At 36.0% G+C, this 15,322-nt stretch overlaps 1 protein-coding gene across 1 annotated transcript; it reads left to right on the top strand.

The window, feature by feature from the left end:
* The first annotated feature begins 1,252 nt into the window (after positions 1 to 1,252).
* LOC142341309 (uncharacterized) lies at positions 1,253 to 14,034 on the top strand. The gene is made up of 2 exons (XM_075392232.1): positions 1,253 to 1,646; positions 12,032 to 14,034. Exons 1-2 carry the CDS (start codon positions 1,253 to 1,255, stop codon positions 14,032 to 14,034), a joined length of 2,397 nt encoding a protein of 798 aa, XP_075248347.1.
* Positions 14,035 to 15,322: the final 1,288 nt, after the last annotated feature.

The following is a 15,322-nucleotide window of genomic DNA, read 5'->3' as shown; positions in this document are numbered from 1 at the left end:
ATGTTCCTATTTGGTCCACAAATGCTTGCTTGTGGGTTTTCGGATTTCTGTCTGCTAAATAAACAACTATTTGGAGACAACATAAGGACCTTTTATTAACAAACATATTACTGATTCTAACAAAAACGAAGAAGAAAAAAATCGTTAGAAGAAAATCTGAAGTTGCTATTCCTGCGCATTTTAATCATTTTTAGTGCATTTCAGAGGTTTTAATATGCAATAAAGCATCATGATCCGGTCAGATTGAACAATTTGAGAACCTAGAACTGTAGGACACAGCAGTATTTAGAGGTCATTATATCAAGTAAAATCAAATAAGGAAAAGTCAAAGCATTCAAAATGAAATCGGAAATGTAGAAGTCATGATTTGTATGTAACCACGTTTTAGCTTCATAAGCTTTGTTGATTGTCTATATTACAGTTGGTTTCTCGATATGCTTCCAATACAGTAAAAAATATACCTAATGTTTTAAAGGGGAAGGCGTATTTAGATAATAAGTTAGGATTCCCCAACTCCTACAATGGTGACCCTTAACTATTAACATACGCCTAATACGGAAGCTAACTACCTATTTTTCCCTCACGATAATCAAAATCAAACTTAATCAATTTATTACAAAAAAATTCGAGTCGAACTTTACCTTTGCTCGACTTCTTAAATTTGTTTCCTTTCCGGGGCCCCGTTTTTTTTCGCATTACCGGTTTTAGGGCGACGTATGGTTCGAGGGATAGCCCGGTAGGTACAGGTTTGGGGGGGTTTCGGTACGGAGGGTTTGGGTTCGGTAGGTACAGGTCAGGGTTTGGTAGGTAATAGTCAGGGTTTGGTAGGTACAGGTTCGGGTATGCTAATAACAGGTATTGGTATGGCGGGTACAGGTATAGGTACAGGTTCGGGTGACGCTGGAGGTTCGGTAGGTACAGGTATAGGGGACAATTTCCATCAGGATCCCAGACTCTAGCAGGAGCAATTGATCCAAATATATTGCTCGCTCAACAACATCTAGCTTCAGGTGGCTACGTTAGAAGAGTTTCTATGAAACCTCCTGTTTTCTACAGGTCAAATCCTGGAGTATGGTTCCGTCAAATGGAATCTCAATTTGTCCTTGCCGGAATAACAAATGATGAAACAAAATTTCATCACATACTTGCTGCAATTCCCGAAGACGTTGCAATCAATCTTCCAATGGGCATAGACAATTATCGTGACATTAAAGATCATATCTGCGGCATATTCCTGAAGTCAAAACAAGAAATGATTGAAGAAGCCCTGGGAATGATTCCATTGGACGGACAAAAAACTTCATTGTGCTTAAAGAGAATTCAACGAAAGCTTGCCGAATGCAACTTGACCTTACATGACGATGTCAAAAAGCACAGGTTAATGCAAGCAATGCCAGTCTCTGTTAAAAAGGCACAATCAGCACACCTAGAACTTCCAGTTGAACAATTGGCCAAATTAGCTGATACCACTTACAGCTACTCAAACACCATAGTTGCCACACCTACTCCAAACGTATTCGCAGCCTCAGCACAACAGATGCCAACAAGATCGTTGTACAATCAGCATTCAACAAAAAACAACCAACCTATTAACAACTCAAAGTCTAACAGATCAATTGAGAATACACATAGACCTTTCACAGCAGGTCAAAGGCCAAAAACTTGTCGTTATCATCTCTTTTTTGCTGAAAAAACAAAATCATGTAAACCTTGGTGTCAGTGGCCAGGACAAAAGCTCAAAAACATCGAGCCAACGTCTCGACCAATTTCTCCAGCAAATCATTCAAACTAGTAACCCCTATTTTGTGTGCGGCAACCTCGGGGGGAAATCTTTGCTTTTGCATAGCCGCGAAATTAAAAGTCAGTTCTATTGATTTCATAGCAGACACTGGTTCAATGACTTCAATATTTATGCCAAGTTTTATTAAAACAAACTTCGTTACTCCTACTGTAACAAAACTTAGAACAGTCAGTGGAGATGCAATTAAGATTTTTGGCAGAATGTCATTATCAATTTTAATTCCCTCTTTGCGATGAACATTTCTTTTCACATTCTTTGTAGCAGATGTCAAAGACAATTTTCTCGGCTTTGACTTTCTGTATGAATTCAAAATAACAGTTAATTGTGATAACCTCACCTTAATTGACAACTTAACAGGTCTTTCTGAGAGACAATCTTTAACATCAGATGACAACAGCCACTTATCAGTCCAGGTTGTTAAAAATGAATTTTTTTCAATTAAAAATGATAGACTAAGAGCGATTATGGACAATTGTTCTGATGTTTTTGGTGACGTTAATTTTGCTGACGAGGCAAAACCTTAAACAGTCCACAGAATTGAAACATCCGGGAAACCTGTTTTCTCTAAACCAAGACAGTTGACACCAGAAAAACTAAAAATTGCCAAAAATGCCTTTGATGAAATGCAACGGTTTGGTATAGTACGACCATCCAAGTTCCTTACTCCTCACCCTTGCATATGGTTCCGAAGAAAGAAATTGGCGATTGGAGACCCTGCGGTGACTATAGATCTCTAAATCACATAACTGTCAGAGACAATTATCCAATGCCTCAACTTTCAATGGTTGAACTTAATGGCAGAACAATTTTCAGCAAACTTGACTTGGTCAAAGCATACCATCAGATACCGATTCACTCGGATGACATAGAAAAGACAGCCGTAACTACACGTTTTGGGTTGTTCGAATTCATCAGAATGCCATTTGGTCTCAAAAATGCCTAAAAACATTTCAAAGATTCATTCACGAAGATTCGTTCAGAATATAAAAGATGTGTTTGTGTACTCGGACGACGTATTGGTAGCATCCTTTGATATTCAGTCGCATCTTGAAACACTTGATCTCCTGTTGACAAGATTAAATGAATATGTCTTGCGTGTAAACCTAACCAAGTGCAAATGGCTTCACGCAACTGTCAATTTCTTAGGATTTGAAATTTCACCTGAAAGAATTCAACCATTTGCTTCAAAGATTGAATGTCTGATTGGTTTAGAAGTACCAAAAAACCACAAAGAGCTCCGAAGAATAATGGGAATGTTTTTATTTTACAGGAAGCTTATTACACAATATGCACAAATTATTGAGCCTCTACAGCAACTTCTCAATGAAAGTCAACCAATAAAGAGAAAAAGAAGAAACAAAAGCAATTTGCTTTTGAATACCATTGAGCCCACTGATGATTGGTTTCACCAGCATTCAAAATCTTTCAGTAAACTTAAAGAGGCCTTGAGCAAATGTGTACTTCTTCACCATTTATCACCAGATACTACCTTGTCATTAACAACTGATGCTTCAAAAACAGCCATTGGTGCAGCTCTTCATGAGGTACCTAGTTCAGACAAATTGACCACTAGCATTTTTATCTAGACGCTTAAGTCAAGCAGAACGCAATTATAGCACATTCGACAAAGAATTGCTTGCAATTTATGCTGCCACTGTTAAATTTCGTTATCTCATAGAAGGCAGAAAAACCGTTGTCTTCACAGACCACAAACCTATAGCTTGCACTTTTCGTCGAAATAGCGCGTCCAATAACCACAGTCCTCGACAAGCCGGACAGTTTTTTTTAGCTGAATATATAGATGAAATTCACCATTTGTCCGGTTGGGAAAATATTGTTGCCCACTGTTTATTTTGTCCTCCATCAGTTGACACTAAAGAGCAATCCCAAAATTTATCCAGCGTCTACATCGACGTTTTTGATTTGCCAGAATTAGCGAAAAGACAATCAGAAGATGATTAATGAATACTTGAACCAGGTACAAGAAGTTGATATTGGCAAAGAAAAACTTCTCTGTGATAGATCTGTTGTTTCATGACCTATTTTAACTCCGGATTGTCGCTTTCCTATTTTCAACCAGTTCCATGACTTATGTCATCCTGATTGAAAAGTTACGAAAAGGATGATACTAGCCAGATTTACATGGCCTAAAGCTGGTCAAAATATCAAATTTTGGTGCAAAGAATGTTTACAATGACAAAACAAGATCTCAAGGCATATAAAGCCTAGGACTTGTCAGTTTAATGACGGTATTACCAGGTTCAGCCATATACATTTATATATAGTGAGACCACTTTCTGCAGTTCCAGATTCTCCTCATAGGTATCTTGTAACACTTACAGACAGAATGATAAAATGGGTGGAAGCACAACCTGTATCATCAACTACAACTGATGTTATAAGTGATGCCTTCCTAAATTCGTAGTTCTATAGATTTGGCGTGCCTTTGTACTTAACAACAGACAGAGGTTCTCAGTTCGAAAGTGAACTCTTCGAACGCTTAGCAAAAACTATTGGCTTTTGTCGGCTAAGAGCAACTGCTTATCATCCTCAATCAAAAAGTCTGATAGAACGATTTCATGAAACACTTAAAGAGGCTTTAAATTCGGCTAAAACCGATTGGCTCAGAGCCTTGCCTATTGTTCTGTTTGGAATTCGAAATAAACCTGATGAAAATGGAATTTCTGCGCTATAAGCCATCACTGGTCTTGATGTTCTAATCCCAAACTCAAAACTCAACAGTCAAAAAGAAAAACTGTCTTTTGAGTATTTTCGCCAGCTACAAAGTCATTTAGACGTTTTAGTTTTAACTTCGGAGAGGAAAACAAAATCATGTTCCAAAGACAATGTCTTTATTCCAAAAGAACTTTCTAAATGCTCTCATGTTTGGCTACGCCACAAGCGTGTGAAAAAACCATTAGAAGCTCCATAGTCAGGTCCAAATGAAGTAGTCTCTTTCAATTATGAAATGAACACAGCCCATATAAAAGTGAATGGTTTGATTCAAACAGTTAGTATACAAAGGTTAAAACCATGCTAGCTACCTTTAGCCGTTAAAAAGAGCAATAAATCAAATATTTCTACAAAAGAGAGCCAAATTAACAACAATGTTGAAACACAATCAACTTTACAAGAGCGCTTTTGTCTTTGCAATTAGCAAATCAATCGAGCAATGCTCAAATGTTGTGACAAAAATTGCCTCATTGAATGGTTTCATTTAGATTGTGTTGGCTTAAGAGCACATCCAAAAGGCTCATGCCTCTGTTCAACTTGCAAAAGCACTCTAAATGTCAAGCATGTGCGCATAGATTCTGATAAATTGAGCAGTGATTGAACAACTTCGCCTTTTTGTTAAAATAATTGCAGCTTTTATTTTAAATTTGCAGATTCAGTTTGCAACATTATTCTCCCCAATTATATTTTTTTAGGTTAGTAATTACACTTTTGTCCCCTAGACTCCACATTGAATTGTCAAAAATCATAGCTGCGATTATTTACAAAAGTTAAATTTTCGTATTGGCAAGTTTCTTACTGAAAAGAACAAAATTTCCCCAAATTTTGGCCGATTTTAACTATTTTCGCTATTGTTTTGTCCTCTTACATGACTAAAAATGGGCCCGATTGTGCATATTTTGCTTTTTAGTAACCAGTTATTGATATTAAAACACTTTATTTGTTTTATTTCTTTATTTGCTTACCTTTTTTTGCTTATGTTTTATTATTTTTGACAATTTTGGTTATTTTAGGTGTTCTTAGCTTATTTTACAATTGGGCGTCGTGGACAACCTACTGGGCGATGTGGACGATTTATTGGGCGATGTGGACGAGTTATTGGACAATGTGGGCAACCTATGGGACAATCTGGGTTTTATTTTGAAGGATATTCTACGATATTATTGGTATTTTGTGAATTTTGTTGGGTATTCCACGATATATCAGGTATTTCGCGAATTTTGGTGGGTATTCTATTCTTGCTGTTTTTGGGTCTCCGACACTCAGGAGGGGGAGATATGTAGGACAGCAGTAATTAGAGGTCATTATATCAAGTATAATCATATAAGGAAAATTCAAAGCTTTCAAAATGAAATCGGAAATTTAGAAGTCATGATTTGTATGTAACCACGTTTTAGCTTCATAAGCTTTGTTTATTGTCTTAACTACAGTTGATTTCTCGATGTGCTTCCATTACAGTAAAAAATATATACCTAATGTTTTAAAGGGGAAGGCGTATAATAAGTTAGATAATAAGTTAGGATTCCCCATTTCCTACAGAACTATGTTCCTAAGTTTTATTATTTTGAGAAATTTTACAAAATTTTTCTGGTCTGACCACCTCAGGATAAAATGTATTCTATAGACTGCAAGTGTTTCTTGACAATTTTTTTTTTCATTCAATGAAAATAATTCAAGAAAACAGATGAGCTTGAATTATTGTGATTCAAGTGGGGGTAAGACTACTCACTAGAAAGTTACTTCGTTGTTCAATACTTTTTTTGCAGATCGACATACGTTACGTTGATGACTTGACGCCAAACAATCACAGAATAAATAATGGAACTTTTCTACGGATTTGTCATCATCGATGTTGACTTTTTGTCATTTTTCCAAAAATTTAGGGCTAAGTTTTGGTGTTTATGATTTTAGCTTCAATTTCAAAAGTGATAAAAAATTTTCAGTCTTTTTTATTTTGTTTAATTCTAACAAATATTGTGTTTTTTAAATAAAATTTTTAAAAAAGATAAAAACAGCACATGTTCAAGTTTCTGCTCTTTTTGGAAGTGGCTAATACAGTAAAATTTTGTTGTGAATTTTGAAAACTAGCAACTTGAGTTTCTATTTCAAGAACTGTGCCTAATTGCTAAAATCTTTAGCTTCAAAGAATTTCAATTAATTAATTTCTGTCAAATCTTTTTCCTACTCCTATTTCCATGTTATGTTTGTCCAAATACACATTGTTAAGCTCTTCTTATTTTTGATGATTCTGACTTGATTCTGTTTTTGCAAGTCAAACAAATGAAGACTCTACTTTTTTCGATATAATTTTTCACTGAATCTTTACTTTAATTAAAATGCTACTTTGGTGAAATGTTATTCAAAAAATAATTAAAATTTCTTTTTGCAAACGGGCACTCTTTTTACAGAACCTAACAACTTGTGATTATATATTGAGTTAGTCGTGATCGCTAATTTTCGCTTAGTTGCGAATATTTATTAGTTTCATTGTCAGAATCACATCAATAAAATCAGGTGGCTTAATCCACTTGGGTGGCATTCTATATTTGGATTAGTGTGAGAAGTTATTATTGGATTTTTAAATAATGTTAAGCAATTGAAACTTTCCTTTATCTTCTTCAGTTAATCAATTACAGCTTCAGTATCATTTGTTTTAAAACTTTGAGTTAAATGATGCAGACGACAGTGGCTGGATTATTAAGTGCAAACGCACAATGCCGAGCCTCCATGGCAAGTTAGCCGTCGTATTTCGTCATATATTATCAGTGGGGTACTGTAGATATCAGCTCAATTTAATTTTTTCATTTTTTAAATGAAAAGGCCAAAACCGAACCTGCAATTTAGACTATATAGATTTTTTGAACAGTATTCAAGTTTTGTTACAAGTTTCCGGTGTTTCCTTTTTATCAGGAGTTCAATTAATTTATTTACAACTTGTCGCCAACAATCCGCGGGTATTTCAACCCAAATGGATTTGGTGGTAAAATTAGGCGTGGGCGGTGTTATTGCCCCACAACTAGGTGTGCGGGTTGGCGGAATTTGAAGGAAATTGAGGGCGGGTCCTTCTTACATTTAGTTCCTGCTTGCGTTCTATGCTCTGATCATACATGTGTGAGTGTGAGTATGTGCTGTGTGAAAGTGGCTGTGTTGGTGGGCAGGGGGCGTCGGTGAGGGCTGCGAGGAGTATTGATTTGGACAGGGGGAAACGCCCCGAAATGTCCTGCCTGCCTCTTTCCATCACAATCCATCATACACACAACTAAGATGGGGGAAGGAGGGCGGGGGTGAAATTCCACAATTCAGCTGAGCAAGTGCAAATTCAACAAGAAGGGCGGAACAAAATATGGAAAATAATGGCATCATATAGCCATCTATCCTTGCATATACACAAGCATTACTTACTTAAAATTATGATTAGTTACTTAAGTTATGAGTTTTATATATAGCTACGCTCAAAATATCCACATATTTTGTTTAAAAAATGCGAGTCCCTCCCTCATAAGGCTCACTGTTAAAATAAACAAAAAACAAACACACCTCACCCCACCTCAAACAAATTTCATTTTTCCTGCTTTTTGTTCTCCTCAATTTACATGTGAAATCTTGTAATCAAATTGAACAAAAAACACCGGGAATTTATTCGCCCTTATAGTTAAAAAATAATCCGGGAGCATCTATTAATTAAAAAGATTATCAATGGAATAATTGCAAAATTTAGAAGGCATTCGAGAGCTTTCCAAGTTGTATAGATTTTTGCCTGGTAGCACAGCAAAATTGAAACAAACAAAAAACGGGAAATTAAGCAGCGTTGTTTTGCTGTATTTATAAAATAAGATGAACAAAAATTGAACGCGTGATCAATGCAACTAATTACTTTATACATTTTGTGAACAGTATCAATTTTTGTTCAATTTTGTCTGAAATGCGTGATATAACTGCTGATCAATGCATTGACATTACATAACATTGTCTTTATAATTGTCTAAAATCAGCAAGCAAGACGACATTTCAGATACTTCGCGACGCAAACAAAAAACAATGAATTTAAATACATATTTTAAAAAATTGCCAATTAACTTTTTAATGCGCGGAAAAAAATATGAGCAGAACGTGAAAAAAAAACAGAACAAAGTTATGATAACTAGGATAGTTTTTTCTGGCTTCCTTTTTGTTTACGAAAAAGTATTGAAGAATTTTGAAACTTAATATTTGAAGTTTTCGCCAGCAGCAAAGTGAAAATAAAAACCTTACCAAAAATATTTAAGTTTTAATTGCGCGAATTTTAATTGCTGAATAGCTCAATTATTAAAAATTTAAAATTTTGATGAATTAAGGAAGATACAATTTCATTGGCGATATCAGAAATTATAATTGATTATGATCAAGGCACTATCACTCACAGAAACGCCCATATTTTCGTCACAAACAAAATGCTCAAATTAAACTTGCAAACATACATACTTGAGCTTAGAACAAATATCGCTTAAACTCGATAAAAACGTGTATCAATAACAAAGTTCATTAAAAATACATTAATTTTGATATCACAAGTTCCGGTGCTTTTAAGCTCGTAAATGATTAACGATTATAATCTTTTTATCTTTTAACCGGCACATTAACAATGCATTAATGGTGCGTAAATTACTGAGTTTTAAGGAGACTTCTATCCACTTATTACAGACAATTGGTCAATGTATGCCAGTCTGATTGTTTACAAAACAAAGTTAAAAATCATAAACATCTTAAACACAGACAGTAGGACTTGGTTATTGCAATTCTTTTTTCATGATAAGAGCGAGAGGTTATCTAATAAAAACTGCTTTGAGTGTGTTTGTTAGTTTTGAGAATGTTCAAGTTGTTTTTGTTGAAAGCGATATAAAAATTAATATCTCTTCGATTAGTCTTTCCGTCTGGGAAAAGGGAAACAAAAGACCATCGTATAATATCTGCTGCGCTCGAAAGTAATTGAGTGAAATTGAAACTTGGATATTGTGTTGTATCATTGCTTGATCTTTTCAAATCGGCTTCTTTTATCTTTGTGACTATGTATACATTTATGGAACAAAAGTTTAATTAAGTTTTGCTAGCTCTAGCTAATTGAGCTTAAATGGCACATGTGTGGTTCGTTAGAACTATTTTATAATGAAGAGGAGAGTGATATTTGAGGAAACTCCCACTGAATTAAACTTTGGGTGAATATCGCATTAGATTCATTACTTAAAACAATTTTAGCACTAACATGGCATAAATGACTACTAATGGAGTTTTTATATTAGATATATATCTTATATTATAATATCTATCTATTGAACATGGCTGTAGAAAATTGAGGGGTAAGACAGTTTTCATTTGCACGTAAACAAAGATATGCTGCTGTATCTGAATTTCGATTTTGCCAAAGATGAAAGCAAATTTTTTTTTTAAGAAAAAAGGGTCCAATCAGTTTTATGCAACCGAATTGACTGTTTGATAATAATGCAGTTGATAGTCAAGTCTGAAACGTTCTAAATTAAGGTTAGCTGAAAAATTGAGGTGGAATGTTTAAGATCCCTCTGACAGCATATTCTTCCATTACAAAAACGAATTAAAAAACAGAGAATTTTGGTCACTGAATTGTTAAACCTGTAAGCATCTTGCAAGCATGCCATAAATGCATTAGGGTACCCAGATGTTTGCAAGATTCTTGTAAGCTTGGTGATTGGCTTGCAAGAACTTTGCAAGACTTTACGTGCAATTTCAACTCTTTATCTATAGCAACATAACGTAAATCATGATGAACTAAAAAGGGTGTCACAGAAAGCGCATCAGAAACTTTTTCTGAACTTTTGCATCGGCCTTGAAACTCTTCTTACAGGGACTCAAATGACTGAAGATTATTAGAGCAAATTTGATTACGAAAATTTGGAAATTTGAAATATTTGGATTAACAAAATTTGAAAAACCTGATCAACAACCTTCATTCTCTAATTTGTTAAACCGGATCTGGTCGTCCGCCAGTGTTAAGGACTTCAAATCGCTATAACTCTGGCGTTGCGATTGAAATTGGAAAATCCTCCACGTACGGCTGTAGGCAAGGACAATTAAAATTCCTTAAAACAGTATCCAGAATTCTGATGCGAGCAAAAGTTTTTGTGAGTAGTATTTTTTCAAAGATAAGAGATTGATTTTTCTACTGATCTTTGACGTGAAGTAGAATGTACTGCGCACTTCAAGCAGCCGTTCTCGACAGCAGTTGACGAGGGACTCCTGCAGTTGACTCTTGCAGTTGAACTACAATTTTTTTTCTAGATTTAGATATAGTTACATATATTGATAGCTTCCAAAAGGTTATATGACTATTTTAAAGGTATACAAAAAGTTGCCAATGACTAAATTCAAAATGTTTAATAAAATTCACTTTATCCTCACAATTAGCCAACTGTTTCCTTCTATGTACTCTATGCACATTATAAGAGCCCTTCTTAAAAACTCGGACCGATTAAAACTATTAATTTATGCAGATTGTAAAAGCCCTCCAAAGTAGCCCCAATTTTATGAATCCTTTGTAGCCCTCGCCTACGTGGGGGTGGTTTCCCCCCTTTTTCTCTCATTCTCTTATATTAACAGGGCAACCTTTTTCAAACTCAATTAGCTGTTCATTTTCAGTCGCAATTTGAGTGGCTTTTTTACATCACTTAGTATTGATTTAATGATTTCACTTGAGTTTAAAAGGAAAACAATGGAATTTGTGTAAACAAGTAAACACGTAAATGCAAATAAAAACACGGGGATGTTTATTTAAGGAGCAGACTTGAGAGTATGCATGACTGGGAGAATCGATTAATTGAATAATCCTGATTAAAAAGGGAAAAATAACTTGTATCAATTCACGAGCTTCCTGTTTTGAATGTAAAACAGTGACTTTATAGTTTAAATGTCACTTCATCCACATGCTTATGCGCTGAAAGTTTTTAGACCATAAATTTGATGTTTGAGTAAGATTCATAAACCATTTAGGCATCCACAGTCAGGATCGGATGGCTATCTTGATGGAATCTATCCGATTATGTTGAATCCGTTCAAGAGGAAGACCGCTTGAATTCCTATTTGGTAAAATTTTACAGGTCATAAATGAGATGCATCATGAGGCCGAAATTTATAGCACCTTCCTACAACAAAACCATTTTGTGTGCTAGACTCCTGCATAATTTGGCATTATTCTAAATTGTTTGTTAAATTCTTATTTAATAAATCAATAATTTCCAATCAAGTTTCTTAATTTAGTTTTCCCACATTCCTGGAGTTTTCGAGGATTGGTACGAAGATTTTTGACGGTTCTGAAAACACGGAACTTCCGATTTTAGTGATAACATAGTTTTTGAACAATTGAAAACTTTCAGCAAGTACACTGCAGCTGGTCCTTCCAAGATGTATCCAGAGCATCTATTGCACGCAGTAGAGTGTACTGCTCCAGACCACTCTGAATCCGCCCTTAAAGCAATAACAAGGTTTGTACAGCAAGCAGGGGTAATTTTCCTTCATTTGTTTCAAAAACCCTCTGCAGCGCATCGCTCACCGCTCTATCCAAAAAGAAAGGAGGAGTACGCCCAATAGCTGTCAGTGAAATCCTGAGGCGCCTGATTGCTAAATGTTTGGTGAAAGAAGCAAAATCAGAAGCAATTGAGTTGTTCGATTCCATTCAGCTAGGGGTTGGAGTCAGCGGAGGTGCGGAAGCAATTATCAACTCTGCAAAAATCACCTACGAAAAGATCCTCAACGCTGAATCTAATGAAGGAGTGCTTCAGATTGATTTCCGAAATGCCTTCAATTCGGTTAAGCGTTCACACTTATTGCAAGCAGCATGCGATTTCATACCAGGTATCGCAGCCTTCACATATTTTTGCTACTCTCAGCATGTGCCACTACTGTACAATAACGCCAGTCTTCAAAGTGAATCGGGTGTTCAGCAAGGAGATCCCTTGGGTCCACTTCTCTTTTCGTTGACGTTATGGCCTGTTATAGAAAAAATAAGAGACCCGGTTCCAAATCTTACCCAGCACACTTGGTATTTGGACGATGGTTTTGTTGCAGGTTCAGAAGATCAAATCCGAACTACGCTCGATACCTTAGCTAATGAAGGTCCAAAAAGGGGTCTGTATTTGAGGAAAGACAAGTGCGAACTCTGGTCAATCGTAGATCTACCTTCAGTTGATCGAGAAGTTACAAGAAATATGGGCAATAGTTTTGAAGTACTGGTTGCCGCAGTCGGATCACCAGTATTTGTTTCTTCTTGCCTGCAGAAACGTGTTCAGAAGCTTGTGTCGCTCTTGGAAAATTTGAGTTATCTGGATGATCCTCAATGTGCTCTCGGCATACTTCGTTATTGCCTAGGGACACCAAAGTTAGTCTACTCTCTACGCACTAACACGCCGACAAGACATCTGATCGATGTTTTAAAAGTTTTTGATTCCAGCCAACGGGATGCGTTAGATCAAATAATAGGTGCTGTCACCTCTGACAATGCGTGGATGCAGTCAACCTTGCCAATAAACATTTCAGGCCTCGGAGTGCGACAATCGCAAGAGCAGTACAGAGCCGCATATGTGGGCTCAGTGATAGCATCTGATGACTTGGTTCAGAAAATAACAAACCAGCGCGCGTCAGACAGTAGAGTTTTTAAGGAACTCTATGCAAGCCCTGAACCTTTCAACTTGAATTCCTACACACAGAAGAAAATGCAAGAAGCTGTAGATACTGAAAAGTTTTCAGAGCTGCTAAGCAATCAGTCGTCAAACAGGGAGAAGGCAAGACTGCAATCACTCTGTTTGCCTCATTCCGGCGCATGGCTTGCGGCACCTCCAGTTCCTGCCTTAGGTTTCCATATGTGTCCCAGTGAATTTCAAATTAGTGTCAAATACAGACTAGGTATTGCAGTTTATGAAGATGAAAGAAAGTGCCCTTACTGCAGGTCTGGGACCCTTGACATTTTTGGTGACCACGCCGTCATCTGTCCTGGAAGAGGGGATGCAATTTCTCGGCATGACAGGATTCGTGACCGTTTTGCATCAGCTTGCTCAGCAGCTAACTTGTCCCCAGTCATAGAAAAACGGAACCTTATTGCAGGAAACGGTTCTCGCCCTGGCGACATATTTCTGCCTTCATGGAAATCAGGTCGTCCAGCTGCTCTAGACGTCACCGTAACTTCTCCACTGCAACCAAACATTATAAATCATGCGGCAGAGAAGTCTGGTTACGCGATTGAAGCAGCTGAAGAGCGAAAGTATGCACAACACGAAAATGATTGCTCTGAGCAAGGAATTTTGTTTGTTCCCCTTGCTGTTGAGTCATTGGGTGGTCTGTCAGTCACTCTCAAGAAAGCGTTAAATCGCATAGCCCTGTTAGCTGACAGCAGGAAATATCAGTCGCAAGGACATGCTATCGCTTTTGATAGATTGGCTCAGTCGGTTTCCGTTGTGATTGTACGAGGATCAGCTACAATGTTGCTTGTACGAGTCCCGTAACCCCAATTTTTGCAATATTTTTGGACAAATTCTATTTGGCAAAATTTGTGATCTCCAAGAAGAAAGGAGTCTTTTGAGAAGCGTCACCCAATGAGAGGGGACCTTCGTTTTTGTAAATGTTGTCTCACCCAATGAGCGGGGAGAACATAAATAAATTTCAAAAGTTCATAGAAGATTGAAACGAGAAGAATTCTGAAACTTAAGGAGAACAGGACTGATGTTATAGAGTGCGATTGAGAAGAGTGAAGAATTCTTCAACAAAAAACTCACTTATTTGAACCCTTAATGAGCAAAAACTTTGATTCCGAATCAAAGTTTGATAACAAAGATTTGTATTAATTCATATTAGATGTATTGAAAAAAAAAATTAATATAAGTGTTTCTCTATTTTGATCAGAAATATTAGTAACATGATTGTTGATGTTAAATAGGGATCTTCAGGAACAAACAGTAAATAATTTCAAACGCAGAAACACGCACTGGTGTTACTGTTGCACCATTTTTTCAAATATGGGGGAATAAATTTGCTTTGCTGGCTTTTTTTCTTCAGTCAATTTTTCTTTTTTTTTATTATGCATTATAACGAGCAACTTTTTTAAATCTCGAAAGCAAAATCGAACAGAAAAAATTGCTCGGCGGTGACAGATTGCATTGTAATTTAACAGACTGTTAAATTTGAACTAAAATTGTTTAGGTTAAAGGAAATTCCCATTAAATTCACAAAAAATTTTGGAAAATTCAATAATGTTCTAAAAAGTTTGATTATAACTTTTTTTTCGGTCTACCTGTTTTCTGCCAAACGAAAACTATAACAAGAATCATTGTTTCCTTTCAACGTATTGAACCGTTTTGCTTCAAAAACAGAAAATTTCAGTAAGTTTAGAGCACTAAAAATAGCAGAAATTAAATTAGCAGTTAAAAAATTAAATGCTGAAAAATGTATTCTTTTCTAAATTCCAGAGTTTTTTTGCAAACAATTCTTTTTATTTCATCAGAACTAATCATTTGAGCATGCAAAAAACCACATAGGCGTAAAAAACCGTTTTTCGGAAAAAAACAGCAACCCAACCAATTTTATCACTGAAAACTGAAGATTGAAATCTTTTTAAAACTTAATCTTTTAATCCTTATGTTGTCAGAGCAGATCGTGCAAACTAACCTCGTCTAATTTAAAACAAAAGGAAATGAATTTGAGAATTACAAGTTTTATTGATCAGCAGATTGAAAAACTTAATAAAAAGTTCATAATTCTCAAATTTATAGGAAAATAACTTTCACTTCTCTTTAT

The sequence above is a fragment of the Convolutriloba macropyga genome, chromosome 6 (genome assembly GCF_964194025.1).
Source record: "Convolutriloba macropyga chromosome 6, txConMacr16.3, whole genome shotgun sequence".
Lineage (NCBI taxonomy): Eukaryota > Metazoa > Xenacoelomorpha > Acoela > Convolutidae > Convolutriloba > Convolutriloba macropyga.
Note: the sequence above shows the minus strand (reverse complement) of the source record. Positions and strands in the feature narration are given on the sequence as shown.